The sequence below is a fragment of the Cotesia glomerata genome, linkage group LG9 (assembly GCF_020080835.1).
Source record: "Cotesia glomerata isolate CgM1 linkage group LG9, MPM_Cglom_v2.3, whole genome shotgun sequence".
NCBI classification, from domain to species: Eukaryota; Metazoa; Arthropoda; class Insecta; order Hymenoptera; family Braconidae; genus Cotesia; species Cotesia glomerata.
The window spans coordinates 8,573,332-8,596,100 of record NC_058166.1 but is presented as its reverse complement, the minus strand read 5'-3'; the positions used below and the strand labels follow the sequence as shown (position 1 = coordinate 8,596,100).

Sequence of the window (22,769 nt, the reverse complement as noted above, 5' to 3'; positions counted from 1 at the left end):
AAGGACGTTTGTGCGACATTGTTATTTTATTCTACATAAGACGGTATGGCATGTAAGTATTGATATGCTAATGAAACAGTATTAATTTATAAGCTTAAATGGAATGAAATTTACTTGTTTCTATAGGGTACTAACTGAAAAAAATCTGGAAAAGTTGGCGCAGGATTTCATCAAATGTTTCCCGAATGAGTGTATAGAATCTTACTATATAGCATCAGAATCTAAAAAAAACTCAAAGACAGGTAAAGCAATAGGTGCTAAAGGCAAGCTAGTAAATTCGTATAAAAATAACTGCACCTGGATTCGAGAAGGGCTTCAGTGGGAAGAAATTGGCAAAGCGAAAGCTCAAAATTCTGTCAATGCAGCTATTCATACAGGTATACAGTTTTATTAATTAAATTAACAATAGATTTAATTTTATTTTTCATTAAATAATTTTTTCGTACTTTCTTAGTCACTGATGTAGATGATACAGAATTAATAGACAGCAAAGCTTGGTTGGTAACAAATAGAGACAAAGAAAACTTGTTGATGCATTGGGAGTTATGTTATGAGCAACGGAGAAAGGAAATAAACTCCAATAAATTTAAAGGAATTACCGAAATTTTTGAAGATTGGCCAGTATTGAAAGAAAATATCGGATGCGACTTGGTTTGTTAAATTTGATAATTATTGGAAGTAATTTATTAAATTTTTGCTGATTCGATTTAATATTCTAAAATTATGTTATAGATTGAAATAGATTTTAAAAAATTATTTGGTACAATAAACTGTTAAGTTTTTTCAAGACAAATCCGAAAATTTAATTATTGAGGACTTAAAGTTACTTGCTCAGCCAAATTTAGGTGAAGGTAAATGTTAATATACATATAATTTATAAATTTTCGTCATATTTTTCTCCATTATTCAATCAATTATGTATTTTATTTTTGTAGATAGTATTCATATCTTGCAAGCTAAAATTTTAATCTTCTTACTTGCTCCAAAATCTAATAAAGCGATAAATAAATCTGCAAAAAACAACGGTGGTTTTTGGCGACCTGACGCAAGGGAAGCTCAAGCAGATGTCTTTGTTCATGTGAAGGTAAAATTTTATAAATTTTATTGAAGGCCACTTGTTTATTTTGAAAGTAAAATGCTAAGAAAAAATATGACATTAGATTGCAGGAGACATCGAGAAGGTCGTCCGAAAAAAATGTAAAAAATATGGTAAACTTGGTCTTCATATGCAGCCGTTTATAATTATAGTTGGACAAGATTTGCAATCAATAACTTCGTTTTACGTACGAGTTGATTCGGTCCAATATGAAGTTGGAAGTTTTTTGAAGTGTCTTGAAATTATTCAAAAGTTATCACGTATATTTAAAGTATCATATTCATTGGCGAGTGAAAACTTTTGGTATTTCGTTCAAGGAGGTATATGTGAGATTACAACCAAAGAAGATACTAAAATACCTTCCGTTTTGGATCTTATTAATAAGTTGAAGAGGCGTAAAAATGAAGTGTGACGTATGTAATAAGGCTTTTTATAATGTGTACAGTCTTGTGGAACATATATCTACTTCTCATCCCTTAGAACGTTCTTATAATTGTTTTAACAAAGATTGTTTTCGTAAATTTTTAAACATTGTTGACTTGAAATCTCATATTTTTAAATGTCCTTACTTACAGCATGAAAAAAAAATAACAATAATGATATAATTCAAACTAATATGTTAACTTTTCTTGGTAAATTATACAATAATAGCTCTATTACAAATTCTGTTGTACAAGAAATAATATCTAATACTTTAGCTTTAACTGAGGAAATGAAAAAGTTTTATATCCAAAAAATTATGGCAATAACACCTCCGGAAACCCACCAAACATTGATAAGCCTTTTCAGCCAGAATAATTTCGATTATCTGAGTACTGAGTGTAAGCGAATGACGTATTTCAAGTCCTTGAATGTTTATATTCCTCCGGAAAAAGTAATCATCGGTGAAATTAGTGATGATAAGAATGTCAATGGATCAACTATGAGAACCACGAAGACGTGTTATGCCCAATTTGCTTCGATGACAGAGGGATTGAAATATTTTTTTGAATTACCTAATGTCCTGCAAGAAGTTCTAAAATATATGAATGAGGAAATAACAAAAACTCATTACAGTAATTGCTATACTAGTTTGTTCCAAGGAACAATTTGGCAACAAGTTGCTAAACAATATGTTGGTAAAATTGTTATTCCTTATTATATTTATTATGATGAGTTTGGCGTTGGAGATCCTCTTTCTCCTGCTGCGACTCTACACAAAATAGGTGGGCTTTACTATTCAATTGCTTCTTTGCCGCCAAAATATGCTTCTACTGTGGATAACGTTCTATTGGCTCAATTAACATATTACTCTGATTATAAAGAATTTAAAAATGCCAAGTGTTTTTGCAGATTAATAAGTGAATTAAAACATCTTGCTACAAAAGGAATCGAGATAAAATTTAATAATAAGGTTGTGCCTATTTACTTTGTATTATTTGGTGTATTAGGAGATAATTTAGCTGCTAACAGCCTTCTTGGATTTAGCCAAAGTTTTTCCAGCAATTATTTTTGCCGTTTCTGTCGTGCTTCGAAAGAAGATACAAAGATATTATGTGTTGAAAATGAACAGCTTATTCGAAATAAAAAAAATTATGATGAAGATGTTAAGTCACAGAGCAATGGAATTAAAGAAGAATGTGTCTTTAATAGTATTCCACATTTTAATAATACGCTAAATTTAACTTGTGACATATTGCATGATTTTTATCTGGGCATATGTCGTTATGACATAGCTAAGATTATAAAATACTTGATAGACGAGGAATTTATAACTCTTGAGGATCTGAATGATCGTCTGAGATATTTTGATTACACTGAGGTCGATCATGGCAACAAAATTTCTTTTATCTCTGAGAAGCATATCTCTCAAGGATATATTATAATTACTGGGGCAGAAATGTCGTCTTTGGTAACATATTTTGGAATTATTTTTGGTGACTGTGTTCCTGAAAAAGATCCTATATGGGAATTTTATTTAGTCTTGTTTGATTTGATAAATCAAGTCACCGCCGACTGTTTTGATGAACACGATTTATCATCTCTACAAGCTTTAATTCAAACTCACAATGAACTTTACATAAAATTATTTCAAGGTAATTTAACGGCAAAATTTCATATTGTAACTCATTACCCTAGAATTATTAAAGCTATGGGACCAGTGAAAAATTTATCTTGCTCGAAATTTGAATGTTTTCACCAAAAATTTCGCAAATATGCCCATGTTGTGAATTCCAGAGTCAATATTGGTTATACTTTAGCGAATAAAGCACAACTAGAACTAAAGCTATAGATTTTTAAGCAGAGAAGGATTTAAAAACTACATTGAGGTTGGTCAAACTATTGATTCTAACTTGGAAATACCGGGGTCTTCATTATATGGAATTTCATGGACAAAAGTTAATGGAAAAATTTTGAGACCTGGATATGCTATCTACATTCGGCAGAATATTAATGATGATCCAGTGTTCGGGATTATTTGTCGTATAATTACCAATAAAGACCAATGTATTTATTTTATTTACCAAGAAAGTTCTACTATTGGTTTATGTAATCACGTCAAAGGTTTTCTTCTAACTCTACCAAAAGCTAATGAAAAATTTCAACTTATGTACTATGATACAAATTCTTATATAAAGCCTCTTAAAATACATGTTACAGTGAATGGGTCCAATGTAATTACATGTAGAGATTTTAAATAATAAAAATAAATAAATACTCTATTGAATTTATGAAATCAGTCTTTATTTTTGACAAATGCTCTTCTAAATTGTCTAGTTTTCTGCTTCTCTTTTCATTTTATTTAATAATTTTAAACTCTTATCAGTTCATTTGTTAAATTTTAAAATCTGAGTGAGTAGAAAAGTTTATTGGTATTTAATAAAATTTTATTAGTATTTAATAAAATTTTATTAGTATTTAATAAAACGTATATTAGTATTTAAGAAAATTTTTATTAGTATGTAAGAAAATTTTATTAATATTTAATAAATTTTTATTTGGAATTAGCCAAATAAACGTTTTATTAAATAGTAATAAAATTTTATTACTCTTGAATAAAATTTTCTCTCAGTGTAATGCATATGATTGTACTGATTTTCGACCGATATCATTATTATCTAACTTATCAAAAGCATCAGAAAGGTGTGTGCATGATCAAATTGTAAAATATATAAATTCTAATAAGTACAATGATGAATATCAAACGAGTTTTCGAGAAGGCTTAAATACGCAGATTGCTGTGATCAAATTCTGCGATGATGTACGTTTTGCGATGAATGAATCTCAAATAACCATAGGTGTCCTCTTTGATTTAAGTAAGGCATTTGATTCAGTATACCATGAAATATTATTGCATGACTTATTGAATATATGAACTTTTCTGATTTAACGATAAATTGGATAAAGTCCTTCTTGACTCAGAGAAGACAGTCGGTTTATTATAATAACAATGAATCGTCTTGGAAGGATATTTTGAATGGCGTACCTCAGGGTAGTGTGCTCGGTCCTTTACTTTTTACTTTATACATTTCTGATCTTGCGAAGCAATTAAATTATTAATATTTATTATTAATAATTATTATTAATATTTGTTTTATGCAGACGATCTAATCATACATACTTCATGTTGCCTGTCACAAATAAATGAATATGTTGTTACGCTAAATAATGAAATTCAAAAAATTGTTGATTGGTGTAGTTTCAATTATCTAAAATTAAATGCTTCAAAAACAAGTGCCATTATACTGGGAAGTAGGCAAAAAATTACTAGTGATTATTGTAAAAGTGCCCAAAATATAATTGTGAGTGATCATGTGATTCCGTATGCAAAAATGGTTAAATATTTAGATGTGATCATTGATAATACTCTAACATGGGAGAATCAAGTAGTAAGTGTATGCAATCGAGCGATGAAAATGTTAGCACAGTTGAAAATCAATAACGAAATTTTCAATGAACAATTACGCATAAAATTGGTCACGACCTTGATTTTTCCCATCTTTGACTACTGCTGTGCCGCTTATACAAATATCTCAGGCAAATTACAGCAAAGATTGCAGCGTAAAATAAATTCTTGTATTAGATATATTTTTAAAATTTGGAGATTTGAGCACACTATATACTCCATATTATAAAGAATTAGGCTGGTTAAAACTTAATGCGAGAAGAGATTACTTCATAGCTTGTTTATTTTACAAAGAAATCAAACTAAATTAGAATCAATTATTCAGATCAAAATTAGAATTTCTGTCAATTGGAATAAGGAGGGGCGATGTCAGGAATGACTATCTGCGTTTACTAAGAAGTAATTCGGCTATCTATGAAAATTCTTTCCTGATTTATGGTATAAAAATTTGGAATTCATTACCGGCTAATATTACAGTAATTGACAACTTTGAAAATTTTAAACAAGCTTGTTTTAACTTCTTCTTGCAATCAATGTAATTATCATTAAGCTTACAGGTTAACATGTGAGTTATTAATTAGTGTCGATCTTTAAAACTGTATTGCGAACACTGTATCAAATGTATACTTGTAAATTATTATCTTTTTGTTGATGGTCCTGAAGGAGCTTAAAACTCCAGGATCAAATAAAATCTAATATCTATCTATCTATCTACATATCTAATTGTAACAAGACCTTTTGTAGATGTTTTAAAAGTTACAAAAATTTTGTATTTAACAAACTTTTTATTTTACCATACGTATTGTTAGTTATTTGTCTCCGTATCGAACATATCCTCGAGATGTAAAATTATTATATAAGCTTATATATACAAGCTCAGACGATTAACGCTTAGGTGAATAACTGGTCTATACCACAAAAAGCTCTTCGGCTGCGTGCTTCGCTTTACTTCACGATAATATGTACATATGATGTGAAAGCATTAAGTGCACTTACCCCGATGTGCTGACCGTCGATGAAGAGTTGTGGAACTTGTACGTAATCACTCGCCAGACGATCCTTCAATTCTGTTTGTAATCCAGAACTTCTATACAAATCACGTTCTTCATATTGTACCATGTGTGTATTGAGAATGTGACGCATTTTTAAACAAGCGAATCGTGTTTTTGGTACTACTCCCATTGATGTTGTGTACACAACAACTTTCCCGGCATCTTTTAGTCTGTAACTCTGGAATGAAACAATTTTTAAAATAAATTAATAGTTTGCTTGTGAACAGTCAGAAAAATTTATTGAGTTATTAAAGCTATTAATTAAATTAAGTATTAATTATAAAGTAATATTTTATATATCTTTTAAACTTCCTGTTTAAATGCCGAACAATATTACTTTATTTATTTTACGCACACATGGGCGATAATAATAATAATAATAATAATAATAATAATAATAATAATAATAATATAGGACGGCAAGTAAGTATATCTAAAAAGATAACTTACTCCCAACAACAACTTGACACGGTAAATGAAGATCTCCGTGCAAACATCCTGGAGGATTCCACCCTGCTCACTGTGAGCCAGGTTGTGTATGGTGCAGCAGTTTCGGCTTTTCCGAGAGAGAGACATTGTCTCTCAATCGAGGCAAGGTTGAGACAGCGCATCGCACAACTTGGCGACAAAATTGACAGATCCCGGAAACAGGTCTCTCGCATCCAATGTGTGATTGAGTTTGAAACAACTCAAAGAGCATACACGCCCCGAGTACGTCGCATTACTGCTGAACTTCGGTGGCGTCATCACACATTGAATAAAAGACTTCTTGTCGTCAAGGAAGAGTCGCTTAATAAATTGCGGGCTCTAGTGACTGCCAAAAAGTCACTAGAGAAAAGGCTGAAACGGCTGGTCGACAATTCGTTGTTTCGATCTAGCCCTTCACGCTTTCTGACACCAAAGACTGTTGTTACCGGGAATTATCCAGTACCTGAGCGGGTGGAAGCCTTTTGGACTGAGTTGTATGGAGATCAACCAAACGTGAACGCCAACATTCCAGCTCTGCATGACTTTAAAGCATTTTGTCGGAAACACCGTCGACAGAATGCTGATGAAGAGAGCCCTGCAGTCAGTGTAAATGAAGTCCGTTCAGCTCTTAATGGCAGCAGAAATTGGGCTGCCCCGGGACCAGATGGCATAAATGTCTTCTGGTGGAAGAAGTTTACTTCTACCCACCTCCATTTGGCCCGTATATTTACATCCTACATTAGAGCTGACGAACCGATTCCAGACTGGCTCGTGGAAGGGCGAACCGTACTGATACCCAAAAAAGGTGACTTATCTGACCCAAAAAATTACAGGCCTATCACCTGCTTGAATGCGGTTTATAAAATTTTTACAAAAATTTTAAACAACCGTATTTTGCAGGAGATAGAACCTGTATGGCAACAGATATATGAACAGCGTGGCAGCAAAAGAGGCCTGTCAGGTTGCAAAGAGAACCTGATAGTTGATCGATGTGTCACACAAGATGCGATCTACTATCAACGCAACCTGTCAATGGCCTGGATCGACTATCGCAAGGCATTTGACTCAACTTCTCATGAGTTGATTTTATATCTCCTCAAATGCCTGGGGGTCAATCCTGAAATAGTGGAATGCATTCGGCGTACAATGCAGCTCTGGCGAACGCGTTTTCACATTGGAAGTGGAAACGCATTGCACATAACCGGAGTTGTAGAGTACAAACGAGGGGTCTTCCAAGGTGATTTCTTGAGCCCTCTGCTGTTTTGCATCTCACTGCTGCCTATATCTGTTGCTCTCCGTAAAACTCGTGGGTACTCTGTGGGGCCTCCGGGTGATCGAAAATACTCGATTACCCATCTGCTTTATATGGATGACCTGAAGCTGTATAGTGCTGATGAAGATCATCTACAGGCGGCCCTTAACATCGTAGCAGAGTACACGCGGGATGCCGGAATGTCTTTTGGGTTGGACAAGTGTGCGGTCGTACATCTGGCGAGGGGTAAGTGCTCTGTTACGGGTGATGATGTCGAGTTGGTAGATGGGAGCGTTTTAAGACAATTAGACGCCGGAGAGTTGTATAGATATCTAGGAATGGAAGAGCACCGCATGCATGCGGTCTCCGAAGTCCAAGCAACTCTCCGTAGCGAGTATGTTAGGAGACTCCGGAAAATTTGGTCCTCCGAACTTTCCGGCAAAAATAAAGTCTCCGCTACTAACACGCTCGCTGTCCCAGTCTTACTATACTCTTTCGGTGTCTTAAAATGGGCCCGAAAGGATCTGCGAGATCTCGACATCAGAACCCGTAAGACTATCAACATGAACCAGAGCATGCACCCCAATTCATCAGTCGCCAGATTATACCTCTCCCGGTCGATCGGTGGGAGAGGTTTGCAGAGCTTGGAGCGGCTTCACGATCGTTTAGTCCTGGGTTTAACACACGAAGTTGTCAATTTCACTGCAGATGAGGATGACTTTCTTATGCAAATTGTTCATAAACATGAGAATGCGCATAAAAGGTCGTTCTTATATAAGGCAGCAATATATGCGGCAAGAACCCTTGGTCTTGGAGAAATAAACGCTCTTATGGAACTCCGAAAGGAGGAATTCAAGAGCGCCATCAGGAACGCCGAGGAAAAACTACTCCTAGGCAAACTGATGGACAAGTCTATGCACAGCGTGTTCTTCAAACACGTGCGTGATCATGGCTTGTCCACCCAGCTGACGTTTTCCTTCTTAAAGTCAGCTGGCCTGATGTCCGAGACTGAAGGGTTCATATTTGCTTGCCAAGATGGTGTCATTAACACTCTAGAGTACCGTAGCAAGGTGCTCCAGGTGCAGCTCCCGGACACGACCTGCAGGGCGTGTAAACAACATCCGGAGACGCTTATGCACATTTTGTCAGCATGTCCTGTGCTGGCGAGAGGTGCATACATCCAGCGTCACAATGCTGCCCTGAGAGTACTGTACTACTATCTTCGTCACCGCTACGGTATTGACGTGACACCGGTGCTGCCTTATCTGCCAGGAGATATTCCCCAGGTTGTTCAGAATGACAGTTGCAAAATTTATTGGAACATGCCGTTTGCAACAACTCGGCGGATAGATCACAACAAACCTGATATTGTGCTCTTCGACAAGGCTACTCGTGACATTTATGTCATTGAGTTCTCGGCCCCGGCTGAATACAACATCTCAGCCAAAGAAGAGCACAAAAGACAGATATATCAGGATCTCCTGTTTGAAATTGGCAAACTTTACCCAGGTTACCGTGTCTAAGATAATATATAAGAAGGTATTCCAATCCTGCAATGCATGATGGGAAATGTGTCAAGCTGTCGCGCCACCACGAGTGTGTCAGAAGTATTAGCACATGTCTATAGTACTTTCGAGCTAACTCATATAAAAATAATAAATAAATTTTAAATAACAAACTAATACTTAAAAAAATTATTTTCATCCTCAAGCTCTATTAATTAGTCGTAATAATTAATTTTAAAACGTAAAATTAATACTTAAGCCAAATTATTTATTTTAGGTATTAAACTGGAATTTCACAAACGCAGCTTATCAATTACTTCTAAATTGTATTTTCCCAGATGTTATTAGCACGTCTGTCTTTTGCTTACCTGACAATCCATTGATCCGGGTTCGCTTCCTATTCAGATCTTTTTTTTTTTTTTTTTTATTTAAAATTTTTCAAACTTTTTTTTAAGTAACAAGATTGAATTTATTTTTATTTGTCAATGCAAATTATTTGCTATCACAATATCAAATAAAATACACAGAAAATAAAATTAACTTGAATCAAGAAAAAATTTCTTAAACCAAGAAAATAATTTTCAAGAGTTTCACTGTCTTAGACGAAGACAAAAAATTCTTGAATCAAATAAAATTTATTTAAAACAAGAAAAGTTTCTTAGTTTAAAAATTTGTCTACTAAAATCAAGAAAATAAAATTCTTCAAAATTATTTACTTGGTACAAGTTAATTTTTTTTCTGTGTAGATATATTTAATGACAGCTTCATAAGTATACAATTAAGTGAAATTAATTATTATCGCAAAATATGATTTTATGTCGATGCAAATTTTGAAGGCGACAAATATAAAAAATACTACGTTACCCATGTGTAAGGAGTAAACATTTTTTGTAATGTTGACTGTCTTTAATAATTAATAAATAATGTGAGTATAATTCACGTTATTGAAATTATAATTGGATATATGATTTGAAATTGGTGTACAAAAATATATTTTTAAAAATTGAAATTGTCAATATTTTCTTTTGATCAACGCAGTATGAATTTCGCGATCGTCATTTATTTAAAAATGTCAATTTGTTTTTGATGACGTTTCGTTGTTGACAGTTTTTATTATAAAGTAAGTGGATATTCACACTATTACATTTTATACTTTTTTTTATTATAATTAAGTACCAATAATACTATATCATTGTTGCTTAAGATTGATAGATAATGGGTGGATGCAGCTTTCCAGGTTGCCACAATAATACTGAAAAAGGTTTCAAAACTTTGTGATTTCCTCGGTGTCTTGATATCAGAAATCAATGGATATCAGTTTGCAAAATTTTGAAACCAATCACAGAAAATTCCCGGCTTTGTGAGGTATGTGAAAACCTTTTTGGAGCACCTCATTAAATCATTGTCAATTATTTTGTTTCATCAAGGCTTAATTCTCTATAGTTATTTTGAACCGATAAATTTACTTTTTATTCATTTATGTTGACAGGGTCACTTCAGCAAAGGATTATTTGACGTGGAAAAATATTCTTATAAATTGAAAAGAAATGTGGTTCCCGATATTCTGACACCATCTCCACCTAAGCCTTTTGAGACTGATGATGTTGATAATGATAGTGATTATTCTTTAAGTAATAAGAGGTCTAACTCTGAAGTGTTTCGCTTGACAAAACGTAAGTCTAGATTAATTTTTCACTCAATTACATTTTTTAGGTACTACAGAATAAAAAATTAAATTGAAGTTAATTTTCATGCAAATCAGCGTTTGGAAAAGTACATTTTTAATTCGATGTATAATAATTACCTTTTGCGAAGGGGTAAGTGAATATTGAGAAAGAATTATTAACGTCTGTCTTGTTGTTTCTGTGAAGTCTTTGATTATAAATGTAGCATGTCCATTGTAAGCATATAATCATGTTTGATTTATAATAAATTAGAACATACTAGTATCTTTTTTGGAATAATCATGGCTGTTGTGGGTTTTATAATATAACAATACTATTGTTTTCGTGTTACGGTGTTACGGCATATACTTAATACCATCCCCGATTAAAAAAAATGATTTGAAATGATTTAGCCCCTGTTAAAGTGTATATCTTTATATTAGTATATTCAAGTCATTTTGAATCATTTTAAATCATTCCAAATCATTTCAAATCATATTTCTTAATCTGGGATTATACTTTTTACAATGTTATTATATAAAATGGTCATTTCTTCTATATCTTCTTTCATTTGTATACATAAGTGAAGTATATTGTATTTGTATTAGGGCTGAAAATATCGTCAAATGAAAATAGTGGAGCTTCGAATGATGGAAGTTTACCTGATACCTCGAATCAACATGCTCAATTTAGTGAGAACAATGCTGCAAAATCATCTCGGGAGTCATTGTTGGAGCAACAGCTTCATGAGCTTAGGCAAGAGAATACTTCGTTAAAGAATAAGGTAATATTATGAATAATTCAATGTTAATATATTAAGCATTTATTCTTTACAAGTACAAATAATTGATGAAGTGCTAATAAATTTGATTTCAGATTGCTCACATGACTGAAAACTCAACTGCATTGGATGTTAACTTGAAAAAGTTCTTGAATTCTGATCAGTTGATGTTTTTGAAAGGTAATGCTTCGACAAATTCTAAGCCATGGTCAGAAGATACTATTAAAAAAGGTCTGCGAATCCGGTTATTAATGGGTACTAAAGCATACAAAAGTTTGAGAGACAATGAAGGGTTTCCCTTACCTGCTTTTTCTACGATTTATAATCGGCTATCAGGTTTTAATTTTGCTCCGGGAACGTTCCATAGTATTATTGAATGGCTTGGAATTAAGATTAAACAAGAGCAAGATGAAACTGCTCGTTATTGTGTGTTGGCATTAGATGAAATGTCAATTCATCCAGCGGTCGAATACGATCGCGCTCTTGGCAATTTTATTGGATTGGTGACTCCACAATTGGCAAGAGATTCGAACGAAGCTGATTCAATGGCTTCCCACGCAATCGCATTCGTGGTTCGTGGGTTAACTAGTCATTGGAAACAATTAGTGGGCTATGCTTTGACTGGAAAGTCAGTAACTTCGGAACTACTCTGGAATTACATTCGAGAAATAATAAAAGAACTGCACCAACAGGGCATTACTGTCAAATGCATTGCATCGGATGAAGGACCTACCAATGTAGGGATGTGGACTTTGAATAGCATAACATCTAGCCGCTATTTAATTTCCTCATTCAGCCAGCATCCATCAAATCCGGATGAACGTCTTCATTGGACTTCAGATGTTCCACATGTGCTGAAACGTATTTGGTCTCAATTATTGAAGACCAAATTTATTTTGAGCCCAGCTATCGTCGAAGCAAACAACTTACCATCATCTACAGTTGATATTTTGCATGTTCGACGACTAGTTGAATTGCAATCACTAGGTGGACCTGTATTAGTGACTGGTCTCACTGCTGCAATTTTGGATCCATCGTAGTTTGACAAAATGCATGTTGGATTGGCAAAAAAAATTTTTAGTAATGAAATGGGACATGCTTTGGTTCTGTCAGCTCAAACTGGTCTCCTTCCGCGAGAAGCTTTTACAACTGGATGGTTTATTTTATTATGTAGCCAATGGTACGACTATCTGGTTTGTCGCCATAAAAATAATTCCCTTGGAAATGATGAAGCTTCTTTACAGCGAGTAGAGTTTCTCCAAAATTTCATTGAGATTATTAGAGAATTACAGTTTACTTCTGATAATAAGTGGAAACCTATCCAACGAGGGATTATTCTTGCTACAACTACAGCTTTAAATTTGCGTGAGGAACTAGTTCTATCCGGTAAATTGCAATATATCCTTACGGGACGTCTTACCTCTAGTTCGGTGGAAAATCTTTTTTCTCAAGTCCGCGCTGGTGGTGATATTCACCCGAAGCCTCGTCAACTGCGTTACCGAATGAGGTTAGTTGCTGTAGCTCAATATTAGCGAGTTCCTTCGTCTGCTTCATATGAAGACGATGATGAGCCGTATTATTTAGAATTTTTGAAGCAGAAAAAAGATGAAGTACAGACTACTAATAATGAAACATGCAACATTATTGACGTTCCAGATGATTGTGTTTTGTCTGAAATCCAGAAGTATGGGTTGTATTACCTTTCTGGTTGGGCAGTATTTGTTTCGGCGAATGGCTGTAAAGCGTGTGAAACAGCAACCATCTCTTCTGTACCGCTGTCAAATACGTGTACGGCTTGGACGGATGCACTAAACCGAGGTAACTTAAAGCACCCAACTGAGGCTGTTTATCAACTTTTGGAGGCAGCTGAAGAAATATTTACAACTTATGGAAAATCATTATTACACCTGCAAAATGTTCATCAAGTATTGATGAATAGTATTAAGGAAACTAACAATCATTCGTTGATCTTTCCAAAATGTCACAATATTCGGAATAAAGTTCTTGAAAAATATATTTCGTTACGACTACATGTTCTAGCGAAAGATATTACAGTGCAGCCAAACAACCAAAATCTTGTTGTCTTCAGTTCTCGAAGTGCATACATGCGTACTTCATCAAAAAGTGCCCGGAAGTAAACTATTAACTATTAAAATATATTTTGGAAAATTTGTGTTTAAAATAAGTAAGATTTCAAATTTCTATTTCATGTTAATGCTTATGATTATTTTATTTAATTTTAATTAGAGTATACTTAAAATGCACTAGTGTTCTGGGTTCATTATCCTACTTATACCATTGTAATATTTTTATTCTATTGTTTAATAAATATACTGTTGAATTTTTTAATTATTGTGCAATAATTTGCTGTCATTAGACAAATATTTGATATTGTGATAGCAAATAATTTGCATTGACAAATAAAAATAAATTCAATCTTGTTACTTAATGAAATGTTTGAATATTTTTAAATAAAAAAAAAAAAAAAAAAAAAAAGATCTGAATAGGAAGCGAACCCGGATCAATGGATTGTCAGGTAAGCAAAAGACAGACGTGCTAATAACATCTGGGAAAATACAATTTAGAAGTAATTGATAAGCTGCGTTTGTGAAATTCCAGTTTAATACCTAAAATAAATAATTTGGCTTAAGTATTAATTTTACGTTTTAAAATTAATTATTACGACTAATTAATAGAGCTTGAGGATGAAAATAATTTTTTTAAGTATTAGTTTGTTATTTAAAATTTATTTATTATTTTTATATGAGTTAGCTCGAAAGTACTATAGACATGTGCTAATACTTCTGACACACTCGTGGTGGCGCGACAGCTTGACACATTTCCCATCATGCATTGCAGGATTGGAATACCTTCTTATATATTATCTTAACCGTGTCAAGCTCGTCGTCCTGATTGTTGGCGTCCTCGGAGGGATGAAACAGTCTTTTGTATCCTCACTTGCCAGAGTTCCAGCTTGCTCATCAAAAGCTGAATTCTTGGCGGTCAGGATGCAGAAGGCTATCATACTAGGTTCCCTCCGTCTACTTAGGAAAATGACTTTGGCCTGCTGTGATCACTAACCGCCTTGTTGTGCGGAGTGGTACAGCAGTAATGGATGGAGCTCAGGCTGGGCCCTCGGAGAATCGGACTCCGGGGACAACCCCCCTGAGCATTTAATAACATAATAATAATAATAATAATAATAATAATAATAATAATAATAATAATAATAATAATAATAATAATAATAATAATAATAATAATAATAATAATAATAATAAAGATAGATAGTTATTATTATTATTCTAAGCCGAATACTCCCGATCCAAATTCTTGAAGAATGGCTAATTTTCGATTATTGCTTTTTCACAATAATATTTTATCGGTATGAGGTCTCATACCATCAGAGAAAATTTAGGTGAAATTCACAATCAAAATTCGTTTATTGACAATTATTGTTAGAGAAAGATGTAATTTTTACTCAGTGTAACTTTGTCAGTAACTGAAAAAATAATTCAGACAGCCCAGACCAGGACTTGAACCTGGATCTTTTGGTTACGCGCAAAATGCTCTACCAGTTAAGCTGAAACACTGTCCGTAACTACCTTCCAGTTACCTATTAAGTTCCACTGAGTAAGTCTCTTTTGGCCAAGGCTTTTAATATTTAAGGTATTTAATATATCTACATCTACATATATATGTACATCTATATGTACATATATATGTACATATATACATATATATATATATATATATATATATATATATATATATATATATATATATATATATATATATATATATATATATATATATATATATGGGGTATTCCATGCCAAATCGACCACTTTTGAACTTGACCCCTTTAAATTTTGCTGTAACATTTCCATTCTTTTCTACCCTTTGAAAAACACTTTTGAGAATTTTTTCAAATTTTTTTAGCCAACCCAAAAAAAGTTATGAATTTTTCAAAAAAACGGCTTTTTTATTTTCAAATAGCCATAACTTTTTTAGGCATCTATTTTTGGGGAGCTTTTTTTTTTTTAAAATTTTTGTTTTCAAATGAACTTTCTGAAAAAATATATCAGAAAATTAAATATCATCAATTCTTCAAAATAATCGGCTTCTTTTGACCAAAACCGTTATTTTTTGGAAGTTCGACAGTTTTTTTTTTTTCTCAAAAACTTCAATTAATATGACAACTTTTCCCGTCCATCTCGGAGTGGCTCGGATTTTTTAATTTTTATTCAATTGAAAAAAATTGTCAAATTTTGAAAAATGGAAAAAATTTTTTTTTGCTAAGTTATTTCTATAATAAAATAAATGTAATTTAAATGTTTTGTGGTATAATATCCTCAATTTATAAGCTTATAAAACGATAGTAAATACTAAGCTTATTAATTAATATTGTTAATTTTTAATGATTTTACAAAAACAATATAATAATTTAATCATTAATGTTCTCTCTGGCGTTTCAATATTTTACAAATTCTATGTTCATTAGAGTTTGAGAATTTTTTTACATATAAACAACCATTTTTGTCGGGGATTACACAATGTAGTTGTTGAGTTCCTACAATTGGTTTCGTTTTTGTAAATCTGTCATTCAAGTCGTTCAATGCTGTATTATAGTCTTCTTCTGGAGAAAACTTGACTATTATATTTGGCAAGTTATCCGGATCAGAAGTCCATTCGTAAAGTCCTATAGGTGTTGTTATTTGTTTATCTACCGCAAGCTGGAGACTTGCTCTTGCTACAAGTCGTTTGAGGATACCACCAATTCCATCACACGGACCTTTGCCATGGGCAGTTGCAAAAAAATGCCATTCAGCAGGAATATCAAAATCATCTTCATGGTAGTACAAATTAACAAAATTTTTAAAGTTTTTAAACTGTTGAGGAGCCCCATCAGAAAAGTAATAAATCTTGTTACAGCGTTCAGGAAGACTTTTCACATAATCAGTTATTATTTTGATGAAAACATGAACAGCAACAGCATCGTGATTATTACAGTCTGAAATAATCACTAAACTTCTGTGTTCAAGTTTGTCATTTACTTTATAATAAATAACTACCGGAAAAACTGTCGCCTGATCATTATTCCAGTGAAAACCAGATGCTGCATTTTGTACTACGAACGCATAATTCTCTGCAAAATCACAAATAATGACATATTCATTTGGTTTTAGTGTTTCCTTTAATGTTTTTAAAAATTTAGCTTGTTCTTTTGCAATGAATGAGTGAGGTAGAAGAACTTTCAATTCACTACAAAGGTTTTCAATAAATTCTTCTGTAGGCTGTATAAAAGTTTCTAAACTGCACCTTGGTTTTGATACCCAACGCTTGTACGTGACATTCTCGATTTCCTGATTCTCAAAACATGTCAGTAAAATGTTACTCAACTCATCTACCCCTGGACACTTGTTACATCCACCCAAATAACATTTTTCTGTTGGAGCCTCACATATTATCATGTCCAAGCAATCATTATAGTGTTTCAACGACTTTTCTGTATTCCTCGTTAAAGAATGAACATTTGCACCTGAAATAAAAGTGATTGAGTAAACTGAAAATCTAGGCACGTATGATTATTCATAAATTGGATAATTACCAAGCATCATCAACTTAAAGTTTTGATGGATAGTACATTCACAGATAGTATGCGTTCCACTTGCTCCTGCTAACACACAATGTTTCGGCCGTAACGAAGCAAATTTTGAAAATCCAACTTTCTCTGCAGGGTTTATTTTACGGAAACATTGGTAAAGTTCTTTTAAATTAGACAGAACAAGCCGTTTTTGGACGTGTACCCGATTACCATCATCATTTCGAACTGAAACAAAGTCTTTCATGCCGGGCATCAAAGTACTATACTCATCATCGTTGTAAAAATTCGCAATTTTCAATAATATTTGATCAGTAATTGTCGTCCCTATAAAAAAAATGTTAAGTGAATCAATCTTCAGATGTATTAGAGCCATTGATTTTACGCTATACCTACCTAATTTTGCTTCAGGTGTTGAAAGTATACCTTTTTCTTCAACCAACTTTTTTGCTACTCTTGATAAATGTCTTGATGTATTCATAGCTTTACAAATACGTCTTTCACCCCATTTTTCAGGTAACAAGGTTAAGATTTGTATCTTTAAAGACTTTTCTGTTTCTTTATCATTGAATTTATCGTGCAGCTTTTCAATTAATGAACGAAAATTTTCACCATCGTCATCAATTGATCCTTCGTCAGCAGTTGAGAGCAAAATTTTTTTCAAGCTGTCAGACGTCTGATTTATTTTATTACTCAAAAATTGATAATCATTCAATTTTTTTGAAGGAATTGGCGATTGATTTAATAGTCGCAATGCATCGTTTATACTGGGTAATTGAGTTGCAGCACTAACTTGGGATGCCGAGCTTGATTGTGAATCTTTGGGTTCACTATTAAACGACAAGGAACCTTAAAAAAAACAATGAATCGTATAGCTGCTACAACGGGAGATCTGTGGCAGATGTGTTACTATCACTGTCAGCACCATCACTGTTCTCATTGTTATCACTAGAATCATCTTCATGATCACTTGCATCAACGGTAGTATCATTACTAGTATTTGTTTGTTCCTTTACCAATTTTAAAGCTTTGTTTCGACACGAACTGCATAATAAATAATTATCACTTAATCCCAAAGTGACTTTCATGATGTCAGTCGCTGGACGTAAACTTTTTTTTTTTAAATGTGATTCTAAATCAAATGGATTACAACAACGATCGAAAAATATTTTTGATGCCATTATGTCTCGATGAAATTATTCCAATCACTGTAGATGAGTAGAAGTAAGATAATTATCTTTTCAAACAAGGTCAAATCAACTATAACAATAATTCTCTTATTTAAAAAATGGAATGACAAAAATCTCTCACTACATCACACAAAAGGTTAACAGGTTATGTTTGGATATGAGCGTGACAGCCTTACTTATGAATCGAAACATACTAGCGTATAGTTTTTTAGTTTACTGACTATAGATAAGTCCATAATTGTCATACCCTAGATTATCGATATTACTGATATGTTCAAATTTGAATCTTAGTATTTACTATCGTTTTATAAGCTTATAAATTAAGGATATTATACCACAAAACATTTAAATTACATTTATTTTATTATAGAAATAACTTAGAAAAAAAAAATTTTTTTTCATTTTTCAGAATTTGACAATTTTTTTTCAATTGAATAAAAAAAATTAAAAAAAAATCCGAGCCACTCCGAGATGGACGGGAAAAGTTGTCATATTAATTGAAGTTTTTGAGAAAAAAAAAAAAAAACTGTCGAACTTCCAAAAATAACGGTTTTGGTCAAAAAGCCGATTATTTTGAAGAATTGATGATATTTAATTTTCTGATATATTTTTTCAAAAGTTCATTCAAAAACAAAAATTTTAAAAAAGCTCCCCAAAAGTAGATGCCTAAAAAGTTATGGCTATTTGAAAATAAAAAGCCGTTTTTGAAAAATTCATAACTTTTTGGGTTGGCCAAAAAAATTTGAAAAAATTCTCAAAAGTGTTTTTCAAAGGGTAGAAAAGAATGGAAATGTTTCAGCAAAATTTAAAGGGGTCGAGTTCAAAAGTGGTCGATTTGGCATGGAATACCCCATATATATATATATATATATATATATATATATATATATATATATATATATATATATATATATATATATATATATATATATATATATATATATATATATATATATATATATATTTGACTCGAAGATCGGTGTTTATTGATGAAGATTTTTCAGTTACTGAAAAAGTTACACTGAGTAAAAATTACATCTTGCTCTAACAGTAATTGTCGATAAACAAATTTTAATTGTGAATTTCACCTAAATTTTTTCTGATGGTATGAGACCTCATACCGATAAAATATTATGGTGAACAAGTAATAATCAAAAATTAGTCATTCTTCAAGAATTTAGATCGGGAGTATTCGGCTTAGAATAATAATAATAACTATCTATCTTTATCAATAAACACCGATCTTCGAGTCAAATATATATATATATATATATATGTAGGGTGTTCCAAAAGTCACGGACGCCATTGTAGCATCTGATGAAAAAAATAATTCTGAGACGAAAAGTCCTTAGCCATTTTTCAATTAACCGCATAGATAATTAATTATTAATCTATAAAATAACGTCTCTATTTGTTAGAGAGAGAGCGCCAGTGTCCAGTAAAATATGTGCCAAACAAAGACACAACTAACTATATGACTAACTAGTTTCTACTAACGTAGTCACACTACTAACGTAGTATAGCTAACGTAGTCACACATATTTACTCACACATTCACACGTGCAAGCATCTTCGTTGGAACGCACTTGACTTGACACTAGTGCTCTCTCTCTAACGCATAAAAGGACGTTATTTCAATTAATAATTAATTATCTATGCGTCTGATTAAAAAATGGCTAAGGTCTTTTCGTCTCAGAATTATTTTGTTTATCAGATGCTACAATGGCGTCCGTTACATCTGAGACACTCTGTATATATATATATATATGTGTGTGTACATATAGATATATTAAATACCTTAAATAATAATAATAATAATAATAATAATAATAATAATAATAATAATAATAATAATAATAATAATAATAATAATAATATCGTATTACATTTATGACACAATCTCATAGTTGCGAGGAAAATGAATCCGTGGGCAAATTTTTATTGTTTAATTGCATAATAATAAATTGGCAATAATGAAAAATGACGACAAAAAATGCATCAATAGTAATATTAAATAAAAAAAATGTCTAGCTTATTTGTTTATTTTTATCTCATTAACGGACTTATGGATGCAGATAGATAGTTATATTTATTGCGGCAGTAATATCCATTATTTCTTAAAATCCATTACGTAAATGAACGTGTCGCACCTGAGGGACAAAGATTGTGATTTTGTTGAATAAACTTTCACTACAACTTTAACTGCATATATTACTCCTACCGCAATAGAGTACAGAATGTATATATAACATATAGTAATACAACTACTGGGACTGCCGTTTCTAGAGATACAATTAAATACGGTTTTGTAAAACATACGTAATGACACGAGGATATATACTCTTACGTATGCCGACGCACCTGTCATGATTTATACACATATATTTATTTATATTTATATGAACAGACTTCATCGTGACTAAATGTATACTTAAATGATGTGTTCACGTACTTTATAACTAGATAAGAATTATTTTGTTCGTTTACCTTCCGTTTATTATTGATGAATTTTTTAAATAAACTGATGGATATTTAAAAATTTTCTTAGTTTATTTACTATGCAACAAGGAAAGGGTATAGGTGTTGTGTTATTTCAGAACATTCAAAAAATATTTTTTGATATGGTCATATATGTAAATATTTATTTATAATACAAAGCCATGGCTATATCAGAGAATTTTATGTGTCCATGTATGACCTAATACGGTTTGATATGTCTTTACACAAAAATTAGCTGTATAGGAACGTTTCAGGTCATATATGGTTTAATATAGCTAGATATGTCTTGATATGACGATATGCTTATGTATACCCAAAAATAACTTTTGACGAAAGTTAGTGTGGAAAACGTATTACAGCTGGCGCATGATCCCTGAATCTTTCCTACAAGATATTTAAGTTCTAAACTATAAATGATAATTTTTTTAATTTTTTTAAGAAGTGTATCCGACAATGTTTAATCTAATCATCTGCTAAATCAATTTTTGTTTCATACACCATATTAATTGATGTATACATTTCTAAAAAAACTAAAAAATTATAATAAATAATTTTTTTAATTTTTCAAAGCCATATGTAACCACATGAAAAAATTTTTTCATGAGCATGCAAAATTGTTAAGATAATTGTCTGCTTTAACCGTAAAAATTAAAAATGTGTGATCTGTTGATGACAGTTGCGGAAAATTCACTTCTATGAAAATATTTTATTGCACGCCTCATAGCGCGAAGCACGTGAGGTTGTGCTTTATACTCGACTCGTCAAGATCAAGCAATTTTGTGATCTTTAAATGCCTCTTTCTCAACCATATCACACTTATACAATGATATAAGTAAATGTACACCGTAAAAACACTTAAATCAAACCATTTTTAACTTCCCGCTAAGAAAATCGAAGATTTTCAAAAATCGGGAAGTTATTGTTTTCACCCCGTTTTGCAAAAATCGAGTTTTCATCAGATCTCGACGTTTTAAGGTCACATGAAGCTTCCCTGAGTATTCCCGCGATGGTGTCCGTGCGGCTGTATGTAGAGTAGATTAGCATGGCCCCTGCGCAAAGATGACACGCAAAATCGTGAAGCGTTCCACATTTTCTTACAAATATAAATAATGCTGTGAAGCGGCAAAGAATAGGAGTTACGGTAATTATTACGTGAAGCGTTCTACATTCACGTAACAGGATATGGTAGGAAAGGATTGAGAAAGGAATGTGGAGAGGATCATCTTAATATGAGTTTATAGAATATGCGAGAAAAAATTATTAGATAGCTCGGACTGGGATTCGAACCCAAAACCTTCCGAAGACATGTCGGCTACTCTACCATTTGAGCTATCCGGTCTATACTAAATTTCCATTCGCTTATTCTATATACATTAAGCCACACCGTCCATCTTACGGTAAGCATTTTTACAAATATAAATAATGCTGTGAAGCGGGAAAGAATAGGAGTTACGGTAATTATTACGTGAAGCATTCCACATTCACGTAACAGGATATTGCTAGGAAAGGATTGAGAAAGGAATGTGGAGAGGATCATCTTAATGTGAGTTTATAGAATATGCGAGAAAAAATTATTAGATAGCTCGGACTGGGATTCGAACCCAGAACCTTCCGAAGACATGTCGGCTACTCTACCACTTGAGCTATCCGCTCTATACTAAATTTCCATTCGCTTATTCTATATACATTAAGCCACACCGTCCATCTTACGGTAAGCATTTTTACAAGTATAAATAATGCTGTGAAGCGGGAAAGAATAGGAGTTACGGTA

General features: G+C 32.5%; 2 protein-coding genes and 1 pseudogene across 3 annotated transcripts in view; 1 reads left to right on the top strand and 2 right to left on the bottom strand.

Moving 5' to 3' along the window:
- LOC123271556 (putative uncharacterized protein DDB_G0279653) overlaps positions 1-22,769 on the bottom strand; it is a 214,510-nt gene that overhangs the window by 116,975 nt on the left and 74,766 nt on the right. The window contains exon 2 of the mRNA XM_044737922.1: positions 5,979-6,212. Coding sequence (XP_044593857.1) covers positions 5,979-6,212 — 234 coding nt within the window. The remainder of the gene's footprint in view (positions 1-5,978; positions 6,213-22,769) is intronic.
- LOC123271557 lies at positions 16,144-17,397 on the bottom strand. 2 transcript variants are annotated; one of them, XM_044737925.1, is made up of 3 exons: positions 17,316-17,397; positions 16,780-17,246; positions 16,144-16,596 (listed from the first exon to the last, which is right to left on the bottom strand). In XM_044737925.1, the coding sequence occupies exons 1-3, from the start codon at positions 17,323-17,325 to the stop codon at positions 16,159-16,161; spliced, it is 915 nt and encodes a 304-aa protein (XP_044593860.1). In that variant the 5' UTR covers positions 17,326-17,397; the 3' UTR covers positions 16,144-16,158. The 2 variants fall into 2 exon arrangements, with proteins under 2 accessions (XP_044593860.1, XP_044593859.1); XM_044737924.1 differs by having other exon boundaries at positions 16,144-17,246.
- LOC123272308 lies at positions 22,023-22,092 on the top strand (annotated as a pseudogene).